Source organism: Haemorhous mexicanus, chromosome 2 (assembly GCF_027477595.1).
Source record: "Haemorhous mexicanus isolate bHaeMex1 chromosome 2, bHaeMex1.pri, whole genome shotgun sequence".
NCBI lineage: Eukaryota > Metazoa > Chordata > Aves > Passeriformes > Fringillidae > Haemorhous > Haemorhous mexicanus.
Window position 1 is genome coordinate 46,926,604 of NC_082342.1, and position 27,347 is coordinate 46,953,950.

Genomic DNA, 27,347 nt, shown 5'->3' on the forward strand with positions numbered 1-27,347 from the left:
CAACATAAGAAGGGAACAAAGTATCTTTTTCTTAACACCTCAGGGTGCAGAAGTCTGTGCCACCTTTCAGTGCAGTGGCACTGAACTTCATGAAAGAGTAGGAGGATGAAGGTCAATGACTGGTCTATCAAACAAGCAAACATTCAAAGGGCAAACAGAAATAATGCAACAGAGCTGTAAAGACAATGCCAATAAGAAATTCACAGCTACAGTGGGGATTGACAATTATTTTTCTAAGCTTTGTCTCTGATGCAATTTGTATTTGATGATAATAGACTACCTTAGACGAAACATACTCTAAAGCTAAAAAAAGTACAATGTGGAATGCTTCTCAAGTCTCTGACATTATTTACTGAATTTTCAGAGAGCAAAGACAGATTATCAGCCTACATAACAGTTTCCCACATGTAAAACAGATGAAAAAGAATGTCTACTTCAAAGACAGCTGAGAGGTTTAAAGCCCACACACAAAGCTTGAACAACACAGTGGGGCTCTATGCAGAGACAAGAGCCTGCTGGCTCACAGAGGACCAAGGCGATTAACTGGTAACAAACAGCACCTTTCACTGCAAAAGCCATGCTAAATTCCAAAATTCGTGATTCAGAAAATGCTGAATTTTCAAAGGAATGCAATTAGGATTATCTTTCCTGAATAATCCACACTATAGGAAATTTACCTTATGTAATATATGCAGATATTTACATCATGTCTCCTGTACATACTCTGGCCATACATCAGAAAACGAGTGCAGCATTGACAATCGTGACGGTGACTATTTCAGTACTGCCTTTCTCAAAAATCTCACAACACATGTGCAGGCCTCCCCCATATCAGATCTATACCGAAGCATACCATCTCTTGCTAAACTTGTTTATCCACTAAGGCACTATGGTGATGTTACTCAGATGCTTAATATACTTACTAGGCTTTCTTTCTTCAAAAGTCGTATTCAATTTTCCATCTATGCAACATGTTACTATCTTCCTGAATTCTCTGTGTCATTTTAAGTATCTATGAATTTCTTTCTCTTGATCAAAATCTAGCATATAAGTGTTTAAAAAATATTTCAATATATGGACAGCACTTTATTCTTTTATACCTGAGGTCTCACCTTGTTATGATTTTCTTGGTATGCCCACGGAGTTGAACACATCCACCAGTATCTCTGCTAGTTATTCTGTACACCACTGACTCCAAGGTATAAACTGCTTTATTGTCTGGCCTCTCTCTAAAAGATTCATGTAGTGCAGAAGAAGAGAAAAACTATTGTAATTTTCAAGCTAACCACAGTTGGATGGAGGAGCTTCTAATCCTCTTCAGGCACTGTCACAGCTAATAGGAATATAAACCACTCTCCTTTGGTACCCAGGGATTCATCTCTAGAGGTTCACCAATACCAAGTCATTACAAATTATCAGTCACCTCACTAAGCTGGATGCCAGCTCCTTGTGATGTCCAGCAAGGTGGCCACTCTGCCCAGCCCTGGAAGAGGTTGGGATGCTGGTGGTACTTATAGCACCATCCCGCAAACTTCTGCTCAAGCTGACTCCTTGTTTCAAAAGCCTTTAAATATGTCAGTTCCTACTGCTCTAAAAGTATCAAGTTTCTTTTGTATGTCAGGACATTACCTGTGGTTTTTGTACCTTCCCAGATCATTATCTGTGTTAAAACTCAATGTTGTATATTAGACTCATATATAAAAGGCTTTCAATCCCTACAGTAAAAGGCAATAGTTGCATTACCACTGCTCCCCCCTCTCTCCCCTCCAACAGGTATAAATGTTTCCTTTCTGGGAAGTGCTATCTAACCCAAGCATAAAACCTTGATCTCCTTTTGTGAATCCAGAGTTAGAGAGTCAGTCAAGTTCCCAACAAGAACATTTCATCTTCATCCTTTAATGAACTGCCTCCCTCACTCTTAGCTTAAACTCTTAGTACACAGAAAGCAAGAGGCTAATGCTGTTAGTCTTCATTTAATTTCTTTTACTGACTTAGCCTCCTCTGCAGTATTTTCCCATTTTTTCAGTCATATATCTTCCCTCACATCCATGGGTGCTACTACACTGACATACAGGGAATTGCATCCAACTATCCCAGGGCAGAATGTGCCTGAAATGCACCAAATCATTCATCTTCCTTTCCAAAGGAAAGGAAATTTCTAAGGTTTTGCATCTCTTGCTTTCTAATAAAGTACAGCTCAATGGAAGAGCACAAGAGGACTCCTACACATCCTGACCCTGATGGCCTCCAGAGGGCTCAGTCTGTTAAGATGTAAAGCCCAGACATCTTAAGAAAGCAGTTCTGTGTCCTCAATTACATCTCCTCAGACTTGCACTTAATGTGCAACTCTATGACCTGAAAGCAAATAATCCTTATTTTCATGTCTAATACTGTACCAAATGTCCACCAAGAAACCACTGAACAAGTCCTTACAACATAGACATAGCTGTTCTGTAATAAGCACAAATTTATATGCAAGTATGATATTTAGAGGATCCTAAATGGATGTGTATGGTAGCACATGGTCTATATGATGCTGTGACATATCTGTAATTCTTCCACACATTTAGAAAAGTTCTCAAGAGATTTTCAATATCTAAGTAGAAAGGGGAACACTTCAGCATTCAAAAAGCACATCTCATCTTTCTAAACCACTGATTGCTTACCAATATCTGTGGAAATACACACAATTCTCACGTTACTGAGATTGCAAATACACATGTGCAGGACTCCCTTCAACTGTAATTTTACATCCATTCCACGCTACATGTACATTTATCATCCTGTCATCAACCTTTACAGGCTTTAATTGCAAGTTTGCTACAGCAGAAGCAGTGTGAGGAACAATGAATAAAGCCTCCATGCTATATAAACAATAATTGATACAGCAAAAACCAGGCTTTGCCTGAGTAATATTGCCAAACATGGAATAATACCTGACAGGTAAATGTAATCTACAGAAAAGAAGACCTGAAATATTTACATTCAAAGTGTAGACTCATACCACAGACCCACCAGCTCTTGTAAAATAGCCCAAGTCCTTGCAGGTTCAGTGTATTTCAAGGCATGGGTAAAACATGCTGCATGTTCATTATTCTACAATGTGGAAAACCATCTTCCCTCACTCTCTACAAACACTGGGATTGTTCATGAAACCTTACTCTCCTCTGAAGGTCTCAGCTTTCTGCTTGCAGTGCTTCAGTAAAGGAATTCAGTCTAACTTTAAGACTATGGTGGAAATAGGCAAATCAGTTAAAGATTAAGATATACATTTGGCCTTAAATTTTAAAAACATTTGGCCTTAGATTTTAAAACAACCCATTAAAAACCCGTGAAACCTATGAAATGAAACAAGAGCTGTCTAACCCAGCACGAGCTGAATTACCCCATAGGCGGGGCTGACTCAATCCCCTTTGATTACAGAGGAGCTCAGGCATGCAGTGCACAGGTACACACCTACTCGTAAACACTACAATCTCAGTCTTAATACTGGACTAAATACCATTGACAAAAAGTTATTTCATAAGGCATCCATGTATGGATTCAGCAGATGCTTCAACTCTGTTTAAAAGAGTTCTGCTTTAATTAAAACCTCTTCCTGCACTATTATCATCACTAAAATCTTGGCCCCTATATACTGAGAAAGTAGCATGGAAACAGTGTGGTGCTGAATACCTGTAATTCAAAGGGATGAAATGATGAATTTATGCCCTCATAGTCTGAAACACAGGTCAGCTAGTCCTTCTCATACCTCCATCTAACAGCTGTCCCGGAGATCACTACAATAAAAGAGAACTGCCAGGATACAAGACATGCAAACAGTGCCTTCCCAAACTAATTCTTGCATCATATCTCATAAGGGCTGACAAGACATGGTTTTTCATCTATTGCTATAGAAACTACCATATGGCCTGTTTCCTAATCCTCTACATCTTCAATATAAAAGGGAAATCTACTGAAGAACAAAGACCTGGGCATGAATTTAAAGAAATTGCTTACATACATTAAGAAACCTCGTTCCTTAGCAATCAAAAGCATATAACCTTCAACCCTCCCCCCCACCCAAAAAAAAAAAAAAACCAAAAAACCCAAGCAAAACCCAAAGAACTAATGAAAGCCAATGAAAGCCATTTTCTTAGTTAACGATGTCTCCAGTGGCCATAAGGTATGATTCAAGACACGGCATGACACAAAGGCACTTCTTTAAAATAAATTTAGAAGAAGAAAATTGTTTTATCAATTACTCAATTGCTACATTTCACCCCACAGAGCTCCCACACATCTGACATATACATGTTATTTTAGAACACATTCTGAAATTTGGATAGGAAGTATTCCAACACTGCTGATTTTCATCATAAACAACGTCATCTCTTTCTTCTGTCATTCCCTCCATCTGCTTCATTAGCACAGTGACTGTCTTCTCATAATGCAGCCAAAGTTACACAAAAGGGCTCTAACCAGGGCCTCAACATCTGGCCCTGAATTTACAACCGACTGCATGAACGCACACGGCAGAGATGCGGGCAGTAACAGGAAGGGCAGGAAGAACAAGAACACTTCCCAAGGAACTGGGAAATGTCCACTTTTCTGCTTTCTGCTGCACCTTGGTTTCCTCCAACCATTCCTCTGCTGCCCCAGCAAACAGACCAGGGTTTTCCCTGCACAGTCCCTGGGCAGCACTAACAGGCTGCCTGCCTGCTTCCTTCTCTGCTAAGGGCACAACTCTCCCACTGACAGAATCGTTTTGCCAAGTGTATCAGCATCACAGGCCTGACAGCTCCAGCAAACTTTAACTGCTCAAAACTGTCAGCTCCTCAGCAAAAGTTTAACTCTACTGCAACAAGAGCTCTGTGGAGAAAGCCCTCTCAAAACATAGCTGGTAAGAAAAACAGAAACAGAACATTACAGCATGCAAAATACTCAGATTTGAAAAGACAGTAAAAATGCAGACAGACTTCAAACCCCATGTGCTACCACTTACTGCTATTACAAATTCCTGTCCAAAGTCAAGAGAGACAATACAGCACAGCAGGAGCTCAACAAGTTAAGCTTGTTTCTTTGCTTATAGGCTACTTGTGATTATTACTATTGACTGACTAGGCATTTCTACATGAAATTTGCCACAGTCTTGAAATAGGCTCCTATGACAATAGAGATGACATCAACAGCTAATGAAATTAGATTTTCTTATTGAATTCCAAAACTGAAGTACAGTTGAAATGCAACAGCTAAAGATAACAACTTTTTAATGCACCACTTCAGCCTGTTTGCTGTTAACTGGTAGCAGACACCAGGATTCCATGTCACACAGCAAGTACTGACCTCCAAAAAATAACATGGGGAATTAAAGTAACTTCCACTGATGAACCTCTTGACAAACCAAAAAATCCTTTAAAAAAATGAAGAAATTAGTATCTACTAAAAAGCAACACAGAGGTTTCTATTAAAAAATTTAACTATATTTCAAGAATGACAACTCAAAACCTGACTCAAAAACAATTTCAGCTGTAAAAATACCAGTTGAAATGTAAATTCAAATGCTCTGTTAGTTTTCATAGAATCATAGAATAGCTTGGTTTGGAAGTGACCTTCAAGAGCATCTAGCTCTAAATCCCCTGCCAGGGGCAGGGACACATTCCTCTACACCAGCTCAAAGCACCATCCAGCATGGCCTTGAACCCTTCCATGGGTTCAACCAATCCAATGGGGCATTCACAACTCGCAATGTCTCACCAGCCTCATGGTAAAGAATTTCTCCCCTAATATCTAATCTGAATCTCCCCCCTTTCAGTATCCATTACTCCACTTCAAAGCATTCAAACTATTTCAAACCATTACTTTACATTTGGTCACTACACTCCCCGATAAGGAATCCCTGTCCAACTTTTCTGTAGGCCCCTTTTAAGTACTGGAAAATTCCCCAATCCTCTCTTCTTTAGGTTGAACAATCCCAACTTTCTCACTCTGTCTTCACAGCAGAAGCTCCAGCTCTCTTAACAATTTCATAATCCCCCTCTAAACTGTCTCCAAAAGGTCCTTGTCCTGCTTAGGCTGGCAGCCCCAGAGCTGGATGCAGACCTCCAAGAGGGGTCTCATGAGAGCAGAGTAGAGGGGGAAAATACCCTCTCTCAACCTGTTAACCACACTGCTTTTAATGGTCTCCTATCTGATGCTTCTTTTCTTTTATTACAATAACTATTTTTTTTCACTGGAATAAATGAAAACTTTGTATTTAAACAGTTAATTCATCTCACCACCACGGAAGAATGATTCACATACCATAGTGAAGGATACATAGAAGGCATGAAGTGCAAAAGAGAAAAAAAAAAAAGGTTATAATTTAAAATGAGTGGTACTGTATACTGTAATACAATGTTTTGCCAAGATTTTTACCTATCTATGTTTTTCCTACAACATGAAAACCAATTAGAAATATGTATCAATAGCCATGGAATAGCAAGACACTTTTTAGAGAGTACATTTGCTTCCACTGAAAAATTCAGTATCTGTATTTGTGTGCCACGGTAGCGCTTTAACAGCCAGACGTCTGAGAATTGAAAATGAAATGGTGCTGCCTCAGCATACAAAATAAGCACACTACAGAAACAGCAAATAGCCTGGAGACAACAAGTTCTGTTAAAACAGAATCAAGTTGGTAAAGGAATTAAGCAGAAGCTTTCCTTCATTATTTAGCAGTTATGACCCCAATTAGAAAATCTTAAGCCCTACTGCAGACTGCAAACATTTTAGAAAGTATTTCAGTCACAGTAAACGTTCTCTCACAATCACAAAAAAATAACTGGAACCATATGATATTTCTTATAGCATCTCAATGTATTTTTCTATTTGATATTGAGTGGATTTCATTTTCAAATTCTTCCTAATTGCCATTTCTTATATCTCTCTTTCCACATTCACTTTGGATACACTGCCCAGAGGAGTTCAGGAGACAAAGAGAACATTCTTCCCACAAGCCTTTCTCAACACTAAACAGCTCAAACAAAATACAGGATGCTAAAAAGAACAACCAACTGACTGTGAAGAAAGAAAACTGGTAAGAACCAGGAAAAGCCACAGCTCTGCCTTCCCCCTCGGTAGCCAAAATAATGAACCATGAACAGGATACAAAACCATTACAGAGAATGGAGCAAAGCAACTTCCCGCTCTAGCAGACCCAGGAGAAATAGCTCAGCAAGTCACAGCATGTTCTGCACATTCAGCAATCAAAATCACAGGGTGCCTTCCTTCCTCAGCACTGAAGTAGGAGCTACTGGGCTTTGCATAGTGGGGAACAGCTTTATGGAAAGGTATGGGCTATGAAAAGTTTCCTCCTTCTGTGGAGAGGAAGGCAGGCTGGTACAAATCCAACAGAAGGGAGACAGGAGACCAATCTTTTCAGAGTTATTTACCTGGTATTGGCCCACTCATAGTAAATACCCAGCCTCAGACAAAGAGGCAGCTGGAAACTGTAATGTCTCACCAATATGAAAGGGAAGCAAAAAATAATATTTTTACATACAAAACTTTGAAATATGGCTCTGTCATAGCTTAGCTTTGATTTTGTTCTTCCCAAGTAGCTGAGGAGATATCAGAGAAAGCAACATCTCCACACTGCTGTCCTGTTTCTTCACAAATTACTGCCATACAGCTTCTAGAGAAATAATGCTACCAAATCATTGTTCTGGGGGTAATTCTGACCAAACCAGAATGCTCTTCTTGTGCCATATCAATGCTAATTGAAATTGGTTAGCAGATTCCTACATCACTTGGGAAACAAATGTTCATCTACATTAATTGCACACAGTAGGTGCCTTGCTCTTGTTACCCTTGGTTAAAACAGGAGTTAGCCTATCAACAACCAAGGAGGTTTTTTCTACTGCAGGACAGGTTCCCTCCAAACAGTTTACATGAAAGCTGGGCTTTCAGGATTCTTTCAAGGGTTAAAATAACTCATCAGGTGGAAACATCAGCAGTACATGTTGGTATCTGTGAACAGAATCCTGTATGCAAATGAGGAAGACACGTCCAGCACAGAAATAAAAACTCAGAACAGAATGTTTCACCTTTCCCAAAAGAGGCAGTTAGGCTGCTGTAAGTATTCCCATGAAGGGGCTGCAGGCTTTGTTGCTTATCTCAGAGGGCATATTTCAATGTTCAATTACATCAAAGGAAGTTTTCCCTTGATTTTGGTGGTTCTTGTATCTCATCCAAGCCCAGTGACAGTCAACCATGGCATGACATGGACAGAAATAAACACACAAGACAAACCTATAAAAAGCAAACGCAAACAGATTTATGAAGCTTGAAGAGACAGATTTATGAAGCTTGATGCATTTAACTTGCAGTGCTCAGCACACCTTCCACTTGGAGGGGCTTCTCATTAGTTTTCAAAAATGAAATACCACATTAAATGGGACAAACCAACTAAACTTGGCATACAATTATAAATTATGCCCATTTGGATTTCCAGCTAAAACCACTGCAAGTTGCCATTCTTCAAGAACCAATAAAATCCATGACTGTAAGACATGTTTCTTGAGTTGCTCTTGTCTTAGAGACTGGAAAAGCACATTACTGAGCTTTAGGAATCCTACCTCATCTGAACAAACTTCTAAACTCAGCATTAGGTTGTAGTGATTAAAATTAGTATCTTCCATTTGGGTTCAGAGACAATTTGATTCTGCCAATACAATCTTATTTTAAGTAGTGATGACTATCACTGCTATTGCACCATCATCTTGCCAACATAGAGAAAAAAAAACTTAGGTATCGCCACTACCATAGTAATTCTTTGAATAGGTAAGATGCTTTCTGCCTTCCCTTACACGAAAAATAAAGCAATATATATGTAAACAGCAAATTAAACTGAATTAGCAATTAACCAAGATAAGCAGAGCAAGAGCTGGATCACACAGCAATACCTAGTGCCTGTCTATCTTATTAAAGCTCATGCAAGACACAAAACAGCTGCTAACTGTCAAAGGCTGGGTACAGTCTAGACTTCCTAAAGGCTTCTCATAAAATCTCAGCTATTACAGAAACAGCTGCTGCTATACCAGCCCCAGGTTTCTGTTTGTTAGCCAGGACAGATTGGAAATAGATCAACAGTTGTAAGAAGCAAAAGTGCCAGAAAAAGGGTCAATTATCAGACTGAGAGATGAGTAGAAGCAGCATACCTCATTCTATCAGTTCTAGAATGACCATACTCAAAGGTTGTTCAAAAGGTCTGGTGAAGCTTTTCTTTGAAACATTGCTCTGCTTTCAAGGCTTAAAGAGACTCACACGTTTTCTTTATAGATCAAAGTACTTAAGATCCACAGGCTAAGAGATGATGAATGTGGTCAGATGAACAGAAGCTAGGCAGAGGTCAAGGATGATCTGTACACAGGCCCCCTCTTTAACCCAGAGCCACAAATCTGGCTGATATCCCTAAAGCTTTCCTTCCTCAGTCATTAGGTCAGGGCCTAGACGGAGCATCACTGCAGTTCTGTGTTTGTACCAGCCTTTTGCCAGCCCAAAGCACAGGAAGCAGAGTAAGGCAAGGAAAAACAGAGCTAAGGAAAAGAGAATGACAAGCCTGGGGCTGCATCTTAGGAAAATGGGACACAGCAACATAAATCAGGATATTGTGCCAAACCAACATCCCTTTGGAGCAAACTATGACTGTGCTTTGCTGTCTGACACAGTGGGTGTCCCACAGCAGTCTCAGACACAGCAGGGCAGAGCTGATGAGGAGGGACACAGGTTGTTGGTAACTTTAGATTGGGAGTAAGATCTGCAGCCAGGAAGGGAAAACTCTTCCATGGGTTGGGTATGTTCATAGCACTAATTAGCTCATAATAGAAATGCTACCTCTGTATTTCTAAAGTTTTAATGAATCAAGGCTTACACAGCAGCATATAAAATGGCAAATAAGGAAAACTGGAAAAAAAGAAATCTCAATATTGATCAAGCTCCTGCGGCAAACCTACAAAAAGAAATTCAACACAGGTTAAAATTAGGATTCTTTTGAGACAGCTGCAAACTTGGCCAGGCTTCTGATGAAATACTGTAAAACTGCATATCTTTAGAGACACCAAATGGAGGCACTGAAAATAACACCTAACTGAAATAAAATCAAAATTCTCAACAGAAAGGACTGATCCCTGTTTTGCAGTACTTTGTTCAATTTATGGATACAGAAAAGGATTTGCCATTAAGTTTAATAAAAGACTGTTCACCTAAATTTACCACATTGCCTTGTCTTTCCTAGTATGACAATTTCTGAATAAAAGAAAGTTGCATTCAATAACAGAGCATTGAAACTGATATTCATTAATAATTTCAGTGTATCAATTCCTATAAAGACAGGGTGAATGTCGTGATTTATAAAATGCAATTATAAGCCCACAGGACATTCTAAAAGTCTCATTTTATTCTGCAGTTTCCCAGGAGACAGCACAGAAATGGGTTACAAACAGAAAGATTAGCCTGAGACCCCCACTTTTCCTGAAGTATTATAGGACAAGACAAATCACCTCGCACTGCTTTGGGTTTTAACTATTCAGTGGTTTTTACAAGCTAGGCAAAAGTGCAAAGCAATAATGAGATTTTCCTCCTTCAAAACAAGTTGAATCCATAATGTAAACTCCTCAAAACACGATGGATTGCACTGACCAGGGCCACCACTTGGCCACTCTGTACCCATTGATAAAGCTGCTTCATGAGACTGAGATAGGAAAGAGGATCTCACACCTATATTTCCACCTCATTTCATACAGGCTTAAGAACCTGGATTGCCGTAGATTGTCTGATGCAAGACAAATGCAGCGTTGTGAAGAATCATGCCTTTATTTCACAAGATTATTTATATTTAAAATGAACATACAGGCCAATAACTATTCCTTTTTCAACATAAATCAGATTTGCAGAAACAAATTAAACATCACTAGTGGGCTGCCCTTGGGATTGATACCAGGGCTAGTGACCTGGATGATGGGACAGAGCACACATTCAGCACATTTGCAGATAAAATAAAACTAGGAGTGGCTGATATCAGATGGTTGTGCCACCATTCAGAAGGATCTGGACAGGATGGACAACTGCTGCCAACAGGAACCTCATGAAGTTCTACAAACAGAAGTGCCAAGTCCTGCACCTGGTCAGGAATTATTCCATGTATTTTTACACACTGGCAGCTGATGAGCTAGAAAGCAGCTTTGCCAAAAATGACCTTGAGATCGTGGTGACAAGAAGCTGAACATGAACCACAGATGTACTCTTGGGAAAAAAAAAAAGTCAACAGCATCCTGGGTTACATTAGAAGAGCACTCAGCTGGTAAAGGGAGATGATCCTTCCTCACTTATCAGCCCTGGTGAGGAGGTATCTTGTGTACTCTGTCCAGTAGTGGAACTGGACTGGGCTTCCCACTACAAGAACACCATGGACTTACTAGAGCAAGTCCAGGACAGGGCCAAAAAGATTATTAAGAAATATCTTTACATAACAGGATGCTGAAAGAGTTGAGACTGACCAGCCTGGACAAGGGATGGCTAAGGGTCAGGCAAGATGGCTCTTATTAATGTGTGAAAATAAATGACAGAAAGGAATAAAGAAGAAGGAGCCAGATTCTTCCTAACAACGTACATCAACAGGACAAGAAACAATGGACACAATTTAAATCCCATGCTATTCCATCAGAACACAAAGAAACAGTTTGGATTTTTACTGTGACAGAAGTCAAATACTACAAAATATTGCCTACAGAGGTGCTGCAGTCTCCATCTGCATAAACATTCAAAACACAACCAGACACAGTCTTGGACAACCTGACCCTACTTAAGGAAGAGCTTGGGCTACATGACCTTAAGAGATTCCATCCAACCTAAACAGTTCTGTGGGCATGTGAAGATGATACAAAAAGTTTGAGAATCTGTGGTGATAACTAAGTCACCAGGCTAGGAGGGTCTTTGTGTTTAGTCCTCTGTCCTGCCAGACTTCTTTTTCATAAGCCAAAGCATTTATTGTAGTTATTAATTATCACAATCTGCCTAACTCAGATCCTGGAGGGACAAGCATATAAGCAATTGAAAGAAATGTTCTTTCCATTACTCAGTATAATGAGGCATTCTGCTTCCTTTTCTTCCTCTGAAGTGTCTGCCAATTTCCAAAATAGAATACAGAACCAGCTTGGTCGCAAGGTTATTTCTTTATGGCACTTTTTATTTAAATATGTGCATTTACTGTTGAAGAGAACAAAGAAAGGACAAGACATATGGCTTTATGCATGTTTTTCACCACATTGCAGCCTGATGTATTCAGGTAGGAAAAAACACCTTACCGAGAGAAAAAAAAAGAGAAGAGAAAGACACCAAATGTTGATGCTGTATGTGTAAGTCCAATTATTCATTAATAGAGTGTGTAAATTTTGCCTCTGGTAAGATTTAATGGGAATAGAGAAATACCTAAAATAGGTAAATCACAATTACTGCAACTGATAATTTCATTTTAATATCAGATGAAGAGCTAAGTGTACAAAACCACAAAGAAATCATAAAAATTTGTAGAAGAAGTAGAAAGAAAAACCGTAAACAGAGCATTTCATGGGCCACTGGCTTGTTTAACTACATCTGTGTTTTGACTGCCTGCACCTGAAAAGTGTATTTATGGTCCATTAGGAAAAGGCACTGAAATTTGTGAGAAACCTAACAGGCTGTAATGCAATGCCTGTGCCTGAAATATCTAGAAATGGTCCAAGTCTGGCTGTGTCCCTGGTTGAAATGTACACATTCCAACCTCTTACAGCTTCAAAATGCTCCATGCAGACCACTTCCCAGAAAGATTTGTATTTTTCACGTGATTAAAATCACTGTGCTTTTGGCCATCTCTGAGACCATCAAGGTCTCAGGTATGCTGAGGTATGCTGCAATGGTGTTACATCAATGAAGTAAGAGAGCATCTGTGCCAGAGTCAGCCTTTTCACTGGAATGGAAAGGATAAGAAAAAGGATAAGAAAGCCCAGGGCTGCAGTACTAAAGCAGAATATATGGAATTAAAGCATGAAATAAAGATGAAGGAAGGTCAATGGAGACCTGAATGCCAAGATTAGAAAATCATTGTATCAACGATCTTTCAATCATTGTATCAATCAATCTTCTAGTGGCAACATCATATTGCAGTTACTTTTTAATTAGCATATCACACCACCTTTCATACTTGATGTTAAGTTCGGATGAATGTGGACAGACACCATGGAAAATCAAATTAACAATATGAAAATGGAACTTCTCAGTAAAGCATCAGACCACATGCAAACATCAAGTTTACCTCAGCTCCCAAACTGAGAGAGATTATTTCATCTTCAAAAGCAGAATGTGTATCAGTATGAGGGGGGATTCCTGTTAAAAACAAACAAACAAACAACAAAAAAGTGAATACAAAAATTATAATAATAACAACAACAGTAATAGAGTGCTATCTCCATTGGCAAGCTCTATTTCTATGGCTGTCCATATGGAAAACTGGGATGTATTGTTGAACAAACAAAACTTACCATAAACAAGGGAACTGCCTTCCAATTTGGGGCAAGAGTCTTACACCCAGATTAGATGGACACAATTAACCTAAGTGCCTTGTATAAGCAGTGGAACTACCTAGAAGATAGTTCAGGTTACTCCAAGGCCTTGCTCATTCCTGGATGACTCCCTGATGCAGAGAGAAGCTTGAGCACTTGGCTCTCTTTGCAGGCAGTTTAGCCCTTAACAGCAACAGTTAGGTTACCTATGGTGCTTTTGGGCTTTAGTTCATCCACGATAATATATTTCTTCCTCACTCCCTTCACAGAGGAGTAATTTTAGATCCCTCGATTTCCTAAGCAAATGACTGCATTAAGAATTTCAGCTTTAGCATTAGGACCTGCTACCTCAGAGGCAGGCACTGTTAGGATGAAGTCTGCCTCTGCTTTGCACTTCCTAGGCAAAGCAACACCACTGCTAGGCTAACCCCTGGGTAATACATCTGTTAGTGTGTGTTTGAGTACACACACATAACTGAGAATTGCCAAAAGGACAGTCATTTTTAAAGGTTTGTTTAGATTTTTCTTCCATATCTGCTAATTGGAAAGAAACTGCCAATCCCTGCAGCTTGTGTCACACATTTTAATGCCAACAGCAATGTGCATGCCACAGCAAGATCTCACCACATGGTGGGGAACGGCAGTCAGCAGTGAGCAAGGGAGAACAGCAGACAGCTTGGGAGAGCTGCAACTGCACCTTCCTCTGATCCACAGCAGGCCAAGGCAGACAGTCATTCCTATACCATCCAAACTGAAACAGTTTTATTTGTTTATTAAAAATTCTACCCAAGTTCATTTTGGGCTCTGTACAGAATTTCTGAGTTGAAGACAATTTTTTCTGAAGTGTCAGTCAGCTCTATAAAGCACCCTTATTATACGGCAGATTTTACATCCAGATGTAAATATTCTGAATTCCATTAGTTTCAGCAAAAATAGAACAAGCATTTTATGAGACCAACATTTATTCTGACAGAAAAATCAGCGAGACTTGAAAACCAAGGACAGATAGACACCTGTTTGCTACAGCTCACAATTTTGCCTCGGTACAAAGCACTGAGCCTCTGCTTCTAGAGGCACACTGAAGTCTGTGCAATTCACTGTGCAGCAGGAGAACACTGACAGCTCTCCACACTGCCACCAGTAATGCAACCAAGACCACACTGACCCACACACCTCATTTAATCTATCTTATGTGTGGCCTCTCCAGCTTAGATACTCATAACTCTCTTTCTAAAATTTCAAGTATAATTTCCAGTGAAAAAACAGCTCAAAACCAAGATGCGGGCAGTATTAATCTGACTGCATTCTGTGCTCATTCATATCCTAATGATTTGCACTTTAGAAAGGGTATTTTTTCCTTGGGATTGGGTTTTTGTTTGATTTTTCAAAAAAACCTGCTTCCACTCTTGATAGAAATCCACAATCCTAACTAATTTCCTCAGATGTCCCAGCCAGAAGTACAAAACTGTATCAATTTAGCAGATTGTCAGATACACAAACAAATAGGATCAGCTTTTCAGACCCCTGTTCAGCAGACACTGTAATAGCTGCCAGACATTAATTCTGAGAGTAAAGCTAAGGACAAATGAGATACTCACCCTGGAAAGCAAGCCAGATACTTAACCTTGATGACTAAGCTTAGCAAAAAGTACAGCACGTGATTTGTTCCCTAGAAGTGTGATTAGAAGCTTGTTTTTCTTCAGTAGTCTCCAGTTTGGAAAAAAAAAAAAAAATACAGTAATTCCTTACTGCTAGGATAAGGGAACACTGCTTGCATCATACTTAAGACTCCATATATCACATGCACTAACATTACATCGTGTGTACTAACAGCAGGAGAGTCTCCATTTCTTGGAGACTGTATGCACATTACAGGAAGCAATACAAGTTTGGAGTAAAAAAACCCACTTAACTAGAAGACCAAATATGACTATTTATGCCTCTATCTTTTTATAGTTACTTTTAAAATCATGGCTTTGGGCTCAAACGCCATCATTTTCTGTAACAGTTGTATCAAAAACTGCACTTCTAAATCTAAGTTCCCATGTGCAGAAACCGGTACTAAGACTTTAGTTTTGTTTCAAAGCCATCTGTGGGCACAGAGGAAGTACACTAAGCCGGTGCTTAAATCCTGTTCCTACACTATTCCACAGTCAGATGCTACACTCTCCTGCTTTTTAGGGAAGTTGTACTGGTTTGGCTGTTATGTAGCTCATCTGCTCCACAGGTGCCTGTAGAGTGCTATGCTTTGGATTTGTGACGAAAACAGTGCAGGTAATACATGGATGTTTTACCTCTTTCTAAGCAGTGCTTACATAGCTTCAAGGTCTTTTATGGTTCTCATGCTTCCTCACCAGCAAGTCAGCTGGGGGTGCACAAGAAGCTGGGAGGGCACACAGCTGGGACAAATGACCCCATGTGACCAAGAGAATATTCCATATGATCATATGACATCGTGATCAGTAATAACACAAAGGGTGAAGTTTACCACGGATGTCATTACTCAGGGACTAAGCACTGACTGGCCAGTAGCTGAGGATTTTTTTCTTTTGCATCACTTGTCTTCCTTTGTTTTGTTTGCCTTGTTTTTTAAACTTACTAAACTGTCCTGATCTCAAGCCATGAGTATTCCTCACTTTTATCTTCCAATTCTCTCCTCTACCTCAGTGAGGGGAGGGAGCAAGCAGCTGCATGGTGCTTAGTTACCTACCAGGGTTAAACCACTGTATAAAATAAAGAGTTCAACATTTTTGAGGGACAGATTAACTTACCTTGTCCAGGTTCATACTGATTTACAGTCAGTTGATCAGGTTTATGTTTGATATATCCCTGCTTTAAGCACTTCTCCAAGAATGGGTTGCAAATTTCAGGAAGACCTAGTTACAGAAAGAGAACTGTAAACAAGACAGGACAGCTTTTTACAATAAATATAACTAGGAAAATACATAGAAGTAGCTTCATATACATGCAAGTCCATCTTTAATGATGATTACTCTGCATCTGCTGCTAACACACACATCAGAACTTGGGGCCTAATCTTCAAGTCCAATATTCTTGAAGATCTCAAAATTAAAGGCCACCTTCCAAGGCCTCTGCATTCAGAAACAGATTACTCCTTACAAATGCAAACTGTAGTAGCTCTACGCATAAATAAAACCACATCAAATCAGAGGAAAGGTTTTCACCAGTTACAATAAAAAAGTTGCAGTCAAGAAGCAAAATTATTACACAGAGAGTCAGTTGTGCAGAGAGCTCTCTAAAAAATTTATTCCCTGAAAATCTGCTACTGATTTACATTAAATATCACCAAAAAATCTGCTGAAGTTAAGCTGGTCTTGAAACAGGAATGGAAGGCATAGTCCGCCACTGAAGCTTTGGTTTGCTATTTTACCTGAGGACTTGATTGAAAACTTCTGCTGAAGGAAAGACCAACAAACATGTTACTACTATCCCTTCTATGAATCTACTGATTTTTATTCTTGTTTTCTCCCAAGAAGTATTTATGCTTTTCTGACACACTAGATAGTCTGTGAGACTAGAAAACAATTCGCATATCAATCCTCCTACAATGATATAGCTTCACAGTTAAAATCTTAAGATAATCAGAATCCTATTGCATGCTACATCCACCCGAGTACACATGCACCACCTTAAACACCTTCAAGTTTTACAGGAATTTAACTCTCCTATTTTGCTATTTTTAAATCTAAGTCTATAAGATGACTCACTTGCTTTGCTCTGACTCACAGCTTTCAACTCCCAATATGAGCTATTGAAACCTTTACAAAATTGCTTTCAGAGCAAAGGAAATTTTATTTCAGTGTGCATCCAGCAAGTTTCAAGCTGGTTGAGATAAATATATACAGCAACGTACGTCACATCCCCCAAATAAATTAATAAACAATTTGTAACACATAATTGTTTTATGGAACAAAAAGCTAAAAAGGAATGACAATTACAATCCCAAAAGCCTTATTTAACCAGAGCTCAACAAAGGGCAGTAACCTTTGGCTCCAAGTGACTGGACAACAAGTTTAAAGCACTAACAATAATTTGGAATGAATCTCAAAATTCAAAAGCACTTTTCTGTGTGCTTAAGATACAGCAAAGGCTGTCCTTTAACCAGACTCTCACAGCCATAACCCAGCGAGGCTTAAAGGCTCTATATAATGGTTCAAACATCAGTGCAAAATAAGCACAGTTTAATAGGGAAATTCTCACCTCCAGGTAATGGTTTGTCTTTATCAACATTATTGTTATCATAGCGAAACTCATATCCAAAATGCTTTACTCTTCTATGCTTTAAAGTCTTCTGGGCTGTAAAAACACGTAACTTTAAATAAGATTAGACTACATAAAAACTATATGAAACATTGCAGGGAATTTACCATGTTTCCCTATTCCATCCTACCTGTTAAGCCTAAACATTCTTTAATTAGCAGTTAAAACAGTATATGTGACCCTTGTTCTTCACGTACACACTTCTGCTTATTATCTTTTGTAATTCATCAAGCATCACATTCACTGCTGTTTTGAGTCAAAGGGATGGTGTTTTTGTATATGCAAGAAGCAGGGAATACCAATTCTTTTCAGCCATGCTTAATGCATCTTTTTCTTGCCCTGATCTTTGAATTCACACCTGACCAATACCCTACAGATAGATCAACATCCATCACTCTCATTAATCACCAAGTTACACATTAGCTAAGGTCAGCATAACCTTTTTTGCTGCCCCACGGAACAAATTTACACAGGAACTCTGAAGTGATTTCCAAGAATTCATTTATTGAAGGATTTGACTCCAAAAACTCAAGTGAAACCATCCAGAATGTATGCCTCACTAAGGTCTTTTTTTACATAAAAGAATACACAGCTCTTCACTTGGACATCAAATTGCAAACACTCTTGTGCTTGGCACAAGACACATAAAAAAGACTTCAACTGTCTCTGGATGAAGGTTTGCTATTCAAGTAAATCCATTCTAGCATATCAATTCAGATCACTTGTCCCAAGGAACTGATCACTTGCAGTATAAGACCTAATTTCTAAAATGCTAAGAGCAACCACAGAATCACTTCTGACAATACATTTCCCAAGATGTAGACTTCCTGTAACCTGAAACTGCAGGAAAAAAAAACAGCAGAAAAGTATAGAATGTCTGGATTCCTATGGTTGTACCCACCATTCTGAGTATCTTCATCCGCTTTCCAGTCAATACTTTCCAACATCCTCCTTTCTTCCTCTGGAGAAATAATGTTTTCAATTACCATTAAGCCTGGAGGCAAGCTTGTAGGAACAGCATTTTGCAGGGAAACTGAGGTATATGAAAAAAAGAGAATTTTGTCACTCTTTAGAGAAAATAAAACCTGTGTTCCCTATGGAGATATAATTACTTTGTATGAGAATATAGCACAGCTGCAGAAATGTTTAGTGATACAATGGAGCCCTCATTGTGGTCTTATTTGGAGAAAGAATGATCCCTTTTTGTCATGACAAAACAGGGTAAGTAAGGCCCCAGTTCTACATCATTCCAGCTCTTTCTAAAACTTTTACTGCGTAAGACGAACAAGACTTTACAGTATTTAAACACAAAACTGTTTATGGTTTTCCTGTAAAAATAATGATAAACAGAATTTCCCAATCACTTCAGGTTCCACCTGAATTTCATTTTAATTTTGTAGAATTGTAGTGATTTACCATATCAGCAGCTTCTACAGACAGAGTACTCTGTAATCAAATAGGTACAAATATGGAGTACAGAACAGTACCAGTGAAAGTAGAAACAGAAACAGAACCAGTACCTAGGTGAAAGTAAAACGTCATTGATGTTGGCACATTCAGTTTGCTTTCGTAAGAGCTCAAAAAAAGCTATTTGCTAGCAGAATGTACAGACCGACACCAGGAGCCCTTTTTGCTAGACACTATGAAAGCTCACAGAAAGAGCAACAGTTCTCTTAGTAAATAGCTTATAATCAGCCACAAAAACCAAAAGAAATGGGGGGAAGGGGGAAAAAAGACAGAAATTTAATTGTGCATTTTCTTCTTGGAGCTGAGACAGAGATTGCGAGATTAGGGTCACACAAGAAATCCAATTATCTGCCCAGAGATTCTCCAGGCTGCTTAATCACAAAACTTCCATGCACTGAATGGTCAAGAAATTAGTCAAATCCTTTTTTCCCTTTTGCGTCCAAGTAATAGAACTGAAATTAGAGTATCCTAACCCGGAATCCAAGGAGCAAAGATTACTTTATGTCCTGAATCTCAGATTCTAGCTTTCATTCTCTGCATCTGCTTACCAAAACTAGTGTGCTTTTACCTGTATTTACAACCCAAGAAGTAAAAAGAAAGGGAAGCAGTATGCAGGAAGCTGGATATATAGGAGAGCAGAAAAACTGTACCTTTTTCCACAAAATTAATATATAGAACAATGTTTTGGCCACAGTCTTCTAGTGTTACTTCCTTTCCATTAAGGGCATTAAAGGCTTTCTTGGCTTCTTCTGCTGTTCTGTATTTCACAAATGAGTATGGTTTATTTGGTGGCATTAAGACTGTTTCCATTGCTCCATATTCTTCTAGTATTCTGAGCAATTGCTGCCTACTCATCCCATTACCAAGACCAGCATTGGCAATAACCAGGCTCTAATTGAAAAAGAATTAAAAAACAAAACAAAAATGATTAGTGACTATTGTCGTCGGTTCATTAGAAACTAACATTTTACCAAGAGAACAGCACTATAAAAAAAATTAAACCCATGAGCCCTCTTTTATGTATTCTGCACAAGATGTTTACATTTCCATGAGCCTGTTATACAAGGCTAATGCAACCTTTGCTTGCCCAGCACACAGTGTGGTTGAAAGCCTTGCAACTTCTATCAGAAACACCTCCTCAGTTAACGCACGCTTTGAAGTGGCACGTGTGACAAGTGTACTGCAAGCAAACAGTGGCACTGGCACACATTATTTTGGTGGTTTCTGGAACAGCTGGGAAAACTGTTCAATTAATTCAAACAACAGCATTTCACTTCTCTAAAAAAACAGAAAATGAGGTTTAGAACCAAAGGGGAGGGTCATTAAAAAAAATTACACGCTGAGTACTGCTGTGATTATGCCTATTGTGAAGGCTCTGTTAACATCTGTTCTAAGCTCTGCATCAGGCTGTCTGCCAAGGATCATATTTTTCAAGATTTACCTCATTATTAATTACTGCTATTTTCTGGAATATTATTGATGGAGAGACCCATGTGTGTGAAGGACATGCAGAGGTTCAAACCACTTCTTTCACACTTAATCTACAAAGACCCCACTACACAACTGCTGCAGCACATGCAGCAACTGATGATGTTAACTCAGAGATAGTCAGACTCTTGCACAAAGCCTGGAAGTATTTTCTATATTCCTGACACAAGTTTACCACTAGCACTATGAGTTTGTTTCACATATCGCTTATTCAAATGTTCTGTCACCAATAAGGACTTTGCTGGACCCCAAAATTACTCTTTGGATAGATTAGATGGATAATTTGGTACCTGGGACAGTTTCAAGGGGAATAAGTCCCAAATTACAGACCCATTTCCAAGCAACACAAGAAAGACACACTCTTTGTACTTAAGAGTTTACAATATAAACAAGATTGCTGAGTCATTAACATCTGTCCATGTGGTTTGAAATCTGAGCAAAAATTAAATTCAAATTTTATTACAAAAATGTATAAAGATCTAACTGATGTTTCCATATTTGAATGGGAAGAATTTTCAGGATCAGGATGAACAAGCATAGGGTACATGATACTGCTCTACAGTGTTTCAAGCCATTTCTATTCCCTCATAAATGAGAGAGTGAAATTAGAAACTCTGCTTTCCCTGTCTGCAAGTTCCTGTCACTTTTAGCTACATCACTATCTCAGAGGCCATTCTCTGATCTGCTGTAACTCCACTACAAATTTGTAGCACAGAACACTACAAACCAAAAATCCAAGCAGCTTTCTGCTAGGTCTCTTTTCTGCAAGGAAAGAGAAAGCTGTCTCCATTTAAACAGCTGCAAGTCAGCCAACCAGCTCAACTCCCACAGAACCACGGCCTTAATAAAAACAAGATGGAAAAGATTTCCAAGATAGACGTGTTTTTCTTAGATGAGACAAATTACACTTGACAGAGAACCATGGAAGATATAAAGGTACAAAAGTTAGAAGCCTGAGAGGAAAAAAAAGAAAACACAGAGAAAGAGAAGAAAAGTTTATCTTCTTTGATAGCATTTCCAATGCTTCTTCCTCCTCCTTAACCCAAGTAACTACTGTTTCAGGTTAAAAAAAAACCTTATCCAAAGGCCATAGTCTCCCCATAGACCCTGAACTGCTGAAGTATAGGTCTGCTTTGAAATCCGAGAAGCACAGAAAACCCTCAATAGCAGGAAATCCATTTTTAAAAAACTGCATTTTACACAAGACACATGTGAGAAGAGAACACAGATAAGCAGCATTTTAATACTACCATCAAAATCACAACTACCTGTGTTGCATGGGAGACACACTTTATGCCCTCATGTCTCATCAACGTATGCTGAGCTCTGACCTGCTTCCTCAACACCTTCTTCTTCATTTTCTGGACTTTCAAATGATCTTCACTGGTTCTAGCTTCCATACTGGTGTTCTGGAAAACAGAAATAGCAACACATAGTAAGTGTCCTGCTGAAAAGGATCTCTCCCAAAAATAAAGATTTAAAAGATTGCTATAATGGTTGATTTCATTTTCCCATTTTTCTCTTCCTCTTCACTCCTTTATTCGCATTCACAGATCATTAGATCCATTTGTGGGTTTTAACCTGTCTACCCCTCCTGTTTTCATACAGCAATTTCAGCTGATTTCCTTTTCTTTACAGTCTCTCCAGAGCAGAACATGAGAAAAAAATTACGTGTGGAACTGCCATGAGATTCACATTGTCTCAGCTTTTTAGTTATTCTCATGCCTCACCAAATGCTTCAGTTGGAGCTGAAATGTTTGGCTCCTTTTACCTAACTGCAACCAAGTGTGACATTTGGCCAAACTTGCCTTTCTTGAGAGTAGAAAGATGTGTGCAATACTTATCTGTCCTAGAGCAAGCAACAAGGATGTTCCCCACATCTCCCAAACTTAATGGAAGTCACATTCCTGTTGTGTGAAGGAACAGAAAACTCTGTACATATATATAAATATATATATTTATTAACTACTGAATTTCATGGCAACACAGAATTTACCAATCAATGAGTACTTAAAGGTCAGTGGCATTCTCCAGGTTTTGCTGCATCTTTTGCCACTTTTGGTCTAACACTACATTGAGATCATATAGTACCTTCCCATGTTTCTTTGAGCCTACATTCTTTTCCTTTTTTTTTCCTACTTCCTTCAAATTCAAGGGAGGAGTCCAGATCTCATGCAAGACAAAGCTCCCAGACATTGATGCAGTTTGACTTTGACTTTATCTCTCCCCATAATATAATCCCTTACCTGTATTTTAGAGGTATCTTCTTTTCTTAAAATCCTCCTAACAATATAGCTGGACAATCCAACTGCAGCTGTCTGTCCTATTCCATTCTTTTATCATCACTGACCCAACAACAATCCTTCCATCTTCTCTTCCTGTCAAAAAATGGTTTTGTTTCAGTTATTTTTAAGGGAAAAAAACAAAACAAAACTAGGTCAATCACCCCTATATGTAATCATTTAACTCTGTCAACTGCCCCAACAGTCACTCATCCACTTGCATGACTGCAGAGGTGCTTCCCAATACCTAAAGTGCAGACACAACCAGGATAATATGACAATGTACCACAAAAAATGGTAAAGGTAAAAAACCCCCTCATATTAGTATTTGCTGCAACTTTGTGTTGAATGACTTGGAAAAATTTTGTTTTAAACAAGCACTGACATGCTAGTAAAATTGTTATAAAATACTGACAATAGCTCAAAACAGTTCAAAGTAAGATTCTTCACTTAATCAGCAGTGTTAAATAAAGAGACCAATGGTCCTCTTAACCTTCATTAGTTAAATAACGATCAAAAAAATCTCAAACTTGCTTAAACCAAAAAAAGAAAGCACAGTGAGACACACACACACACAATAAAAAAAGAAACCAAAAAAAAAAATCCCCAAAAACCACTAAAAAACCAACACCCAAAAGCATAAGATAATTAGAAGCCAAGGTAGCTGAGAGGGGGAAAATAAAAGTCACATGAAAAGAGGCACAAAAAGTTTTTATGAAGAAAATTCTCCTAAGTGCATCTAATGGGTTATCCTTACCAAGATTCAGCTGACTTGCAGGCTCCTTCAGCAAGCCTACTATGACCAACGTGTGCAATTATATTTCATAGAATCACAAAATCATTTAGGTTATAAAAGACTGTTAATCCAGAACTGCCAAGTCCACCACTAAACCCTATGACCCTAAGGATCAGCATCTACACAATTGGGTGCAAAAGACTTGTTCTGTCCCACCTTATTTACCACACACAGGTGAACAAAAGCCCACATCTTTACAGCCTACACATGCACAGGTTCCTCTGGAGAGGGCATCAGGCAGTCCCAAACTACTCCACAGGAAAGTGACACATCTTTGGCTTGGAGAGTTTACAGAAAGAGAGCAAAAATACAGGACAGGATAACACTTTGGAACAAAGGAAATTGGATTTGGATGGAAAAGCATGGAGGCTATGCACATCACCCATACCAGTCAGACCACTGTCCTAAAGCCTGCAGAAGAGAGGACTTCAAACTAAAAGGGTCAGGCCTCTCCCACAACATCTACACCTCTACATACTGGAAGGCTTCATCTGATCTCTGGGGAAAGCACTTCTGAGTTTAGTCAGGCCTTTAGTCAGGTCCTCACAAACGCCCACATTCTCCAGTCAAAAGCAAGGAAGTCATGGCACAATATTTGTTAAACTAGCACAGAAACTGAAGCTGAAAGACTATTTTTTATCCTTTCATAACCCCTGAACAAAACAACTGAACAAGGGACAGCTGAGGTGTGACTCAGCTGTCTAAATAGCATGTAACACTGGCAGAGATGACCTAGCCCACAACACTCAGCCTTTCACCTGCTGCTCAAGAAGCTGAAGACCTTCCTAATGTGCTGTGTCATGCTTGCCAGCATCACTCTGGGGCCTCCAGCTTCTGAAGGCATCTTGAACAGTAATATCTGCATAGCTGAGACAGCAGAATATTCACTTGGTCTGTGTCTGAGCTGGGTCTAAACTCTGTCTTGTCTGTTGCATCATTACCAGCGGCTCAATTCAGCAGGCACAGGAACCAAGTCTGCCCTGATTTCTGAATAAAGGAATCACACTGCACTGTATAGAAGTAGGAAACTTCATTTGCTAGGATCTCACACCTCCTTTAGAAAGGCCAATACGACTACAGAAGAAAAAGGATTAATCCACTGTCGAATTCATTACTGTTACCACCTAGTTTTACAACAAGTATTTTTAAAAAGTAGTTACTGAAAACGGTTTCCCTTTACAATACGAGCTAAGGTTACAAAACTGGCCTGAAGTTACTACAGAGGTTAATGGAAAGCTTTAACGCAATGCACGAAGCTTGTTTGCTGTAGAAGCCGCCTCTGAAAACTGAAGTACCTGGCGGCCGGGCAGAGCAGAGAGGCGGCTGTCGGCAGAGGGAGCGCCACGATCAGGGATAAGCCCCGATCTTTGTGCCTCGCTTTTGGCTTGGTTTTGTGCCGCAGACACGCCACAACAGAAGTATAAGGACACAGTATTCACATAAACATCCGGGGAAAAAAAAACACATTCCGGAGGCCCTAAGGTGAGATTTAAGAGCTGCAGCATGGGCCAAACGCGCCGGAAGGCACCCGCACATGGAGGTACTGGCATGTCCCGCGGCTGTCCCATCGCACCTCTGGAGGGACAGCCAGCACAAACCTCCCACCGACACCCCGCAAACCCCCGGGCTCTGGGCACTCGCTGCAAACAGCAACGATAGCAGGAATAACCACGGGAGCGCGTCCTGGAATCACAGAATGTTAAGGGTTTGAATATACCTTAAAGATCAACCAGTCCCAAACCCCGTGCCATGGGCAGGGGCGCGTCCTACTAAACCAGGCTTCTCAAATCTTTGAACACTGCCAGGATTGGGGTACCCACAGCCTCCCTGGGCAACTTCTTCCAGGGCCTCATCACCCCCACAGCAGTGTCCCTTCTTCTCTGCCCTGAGTACACACGGCGGAGGCTGTAAAAGCTGTGAGGCAGCCGTAAGGGACTGACTTGGCCTTCTCCCGCTTACACCACCTCGTCCTGACAGGGACAGAGATGGAGCCGGAGCCGCGGCCAGGCCGCCGCGGGCTCTGCTCCCCGCACAGGGCGGCACGGCGAGAGGGGAGGGAAGGAGAACCAGCGGCAGAGGCCGCCTGCGGCTCCCCGTCCCCAGGCAGAGGCCAGCGAGGCCCGGACGCCGCAGCCCCGGCCCGGCGGGCGCGTTACCTGCAGGAAGCGGCCATGTCAGGGCGGGCACCGGGCCCGGCACCGCCCCCGCCGCGCCGTCACGGCCGCGCCCGGCCCGCTGCCCGCGGAGCGGAGCGGAGCCGGGCGGCGCGGCGCGGCTGTGAGCGTTTGTCGCTTTATTGCAGGTCAGCGAAGCCAGGCTTTGAAGGAAGCAGCTCCACACCTCACTGACTCCCTGTGGAGAAAGTGATCCCTTAAATCAGAGAGACAGTGTAGAAGCCTTTGTTTCATTTTTCTTCTTCATAGGCTAACCAAGCTGCATACTATGCCCCTAGACATAACCTTTCTCCCTTCTTTATCCAAAATGCTGGAACTTGGGATTGCCTACTATTTGTTTACCTGACAAATATTCTACTTCTCACTGCATCTCATCGCCTAAAGCCTAATGGGTTTTTTTCTCTTTCTCTATTTAAGTATGAAGCTAATTTTTATTTTTCCTCCCTCAGCCTCCTGTGGGTATGTAACCTTTCTCAGCATCAGTGATGTATGGGATTCCCAGGAAGGTGGTATGTAAGGTGTGACTGATGAGCCTGTAAACCTGCAGAATGAAGCCAGTTCCTCAAGTTTTTCACAGATGCACACTCTGGAGGAATCTACTCATGGCTGTGCTTACCCAGAAGAAAACAACAAAAAATCCAACCAACCACAAAACAACAATAACAAAAAAACCCTTTCTCTTTCCCTTGGAATGCATACCATGCCCTATGCCGAGGACACAGTTGTTCCATGTATGGAAGGCACAAAGGCACTGAGCATGTGAGGCTGACAGGGCATATCCACCAGCCTGTAATATTTGTGAGGTAGGAATTACTTGGTCAGAAGGGTGGTTCCACTTCTTTTCCTCCACCACAGTCACCCTCTGTCCTTGACCCACACAGTGGATAGCAAAGTGTTGTGTTAGTACAGATCTTCTGCCTAAGTTTTCTTATATTTGAAGTATGAATATTTGCTACCTACCTTGTAAGAGTACAGGATAGACCTTTTCAACCTTTATGAACACTAAGCCTTAGCATCATCAGCCTCTGCTCTTCTTGTGAGCCAGAATGAATGGAGAAAGAACAACCAGGCTGAATCAACCGCTGCTGTCTCTATTAAAATATTCTCTGAGGCTCTCAGCCCTGGAAACCACCCAACCCTGAAAGCTGCTGAAAGGATGATGCTAATGATACCAGTTTGTAATTCATTACCAATTTGTTCTGACAAGTGGAAAATACCTGCCCAAAGGTTGTTTCTTTTAAGTGTCCACATTCCAGATTCTGTGCACTCTCCATTCTACGTGCATGTCTATCTGTGATCTCTG

The 27,347-nt window shown here is 40.2% G+C and overlaps 1 protein-coding gene across 4 annotated transcripts in view; it reads right to left on the reverse strand.

The window, feature by feature from the left end:
- ALKBH8 (alkB homolog 8, tRNA methyltransferase) overlaps nt 1-26,087 on the reverse strand; it is a 43,963-nt gene extending 17,876 nt beyond the window's left edge. Inside the window, exons 1-8 of one of the 4 annotated variants that reach the window (XM_059838648.1) lie at nt 26,027-26,087; nt 23,039-23,170; nt 22,061-22,201; nt 19,955-20,195; nt 18,739-18,870; nt 17,778-17,873; nt 16,328-16,432; nt 13,310-13,380 (exon numbers count right to left, since the gene is read on the reverse strand). In XM_059838648.1, the coding sequence (XP_059694631.1) occupies nt 13,310-13,380; nt 16,328-16,432; nt 17,778-17,873; nt 18,739-18,870; nt 19,955-20,195; nt 22,061-22,192 (777 nt within the window). In that variant the 5' untranslated portion in view covers nt 22,193-22,201; nt 23,039-23,170; nt 26,027-26,087. Of the gene's footprint in view, nt 1-13,309; nt 13,381-16,327; nt 16,433-17,777; nt 17,874-18,738; nt 18,871-19,954; nt 20,196-22,060; nt 22,202-23,038; nt 23,171-24,628; nt 24,930-25,587; nt 25,974-26,026 lie in introns of those variants that run through there. The other 3 variants (XM_059838647.1, XM_059838649.1, XM_059838650.1) reach the window with 3 other exon arrangements.
- Nucleotides 26,088-27,347: the final 1,260 nt, after the last annotated feature.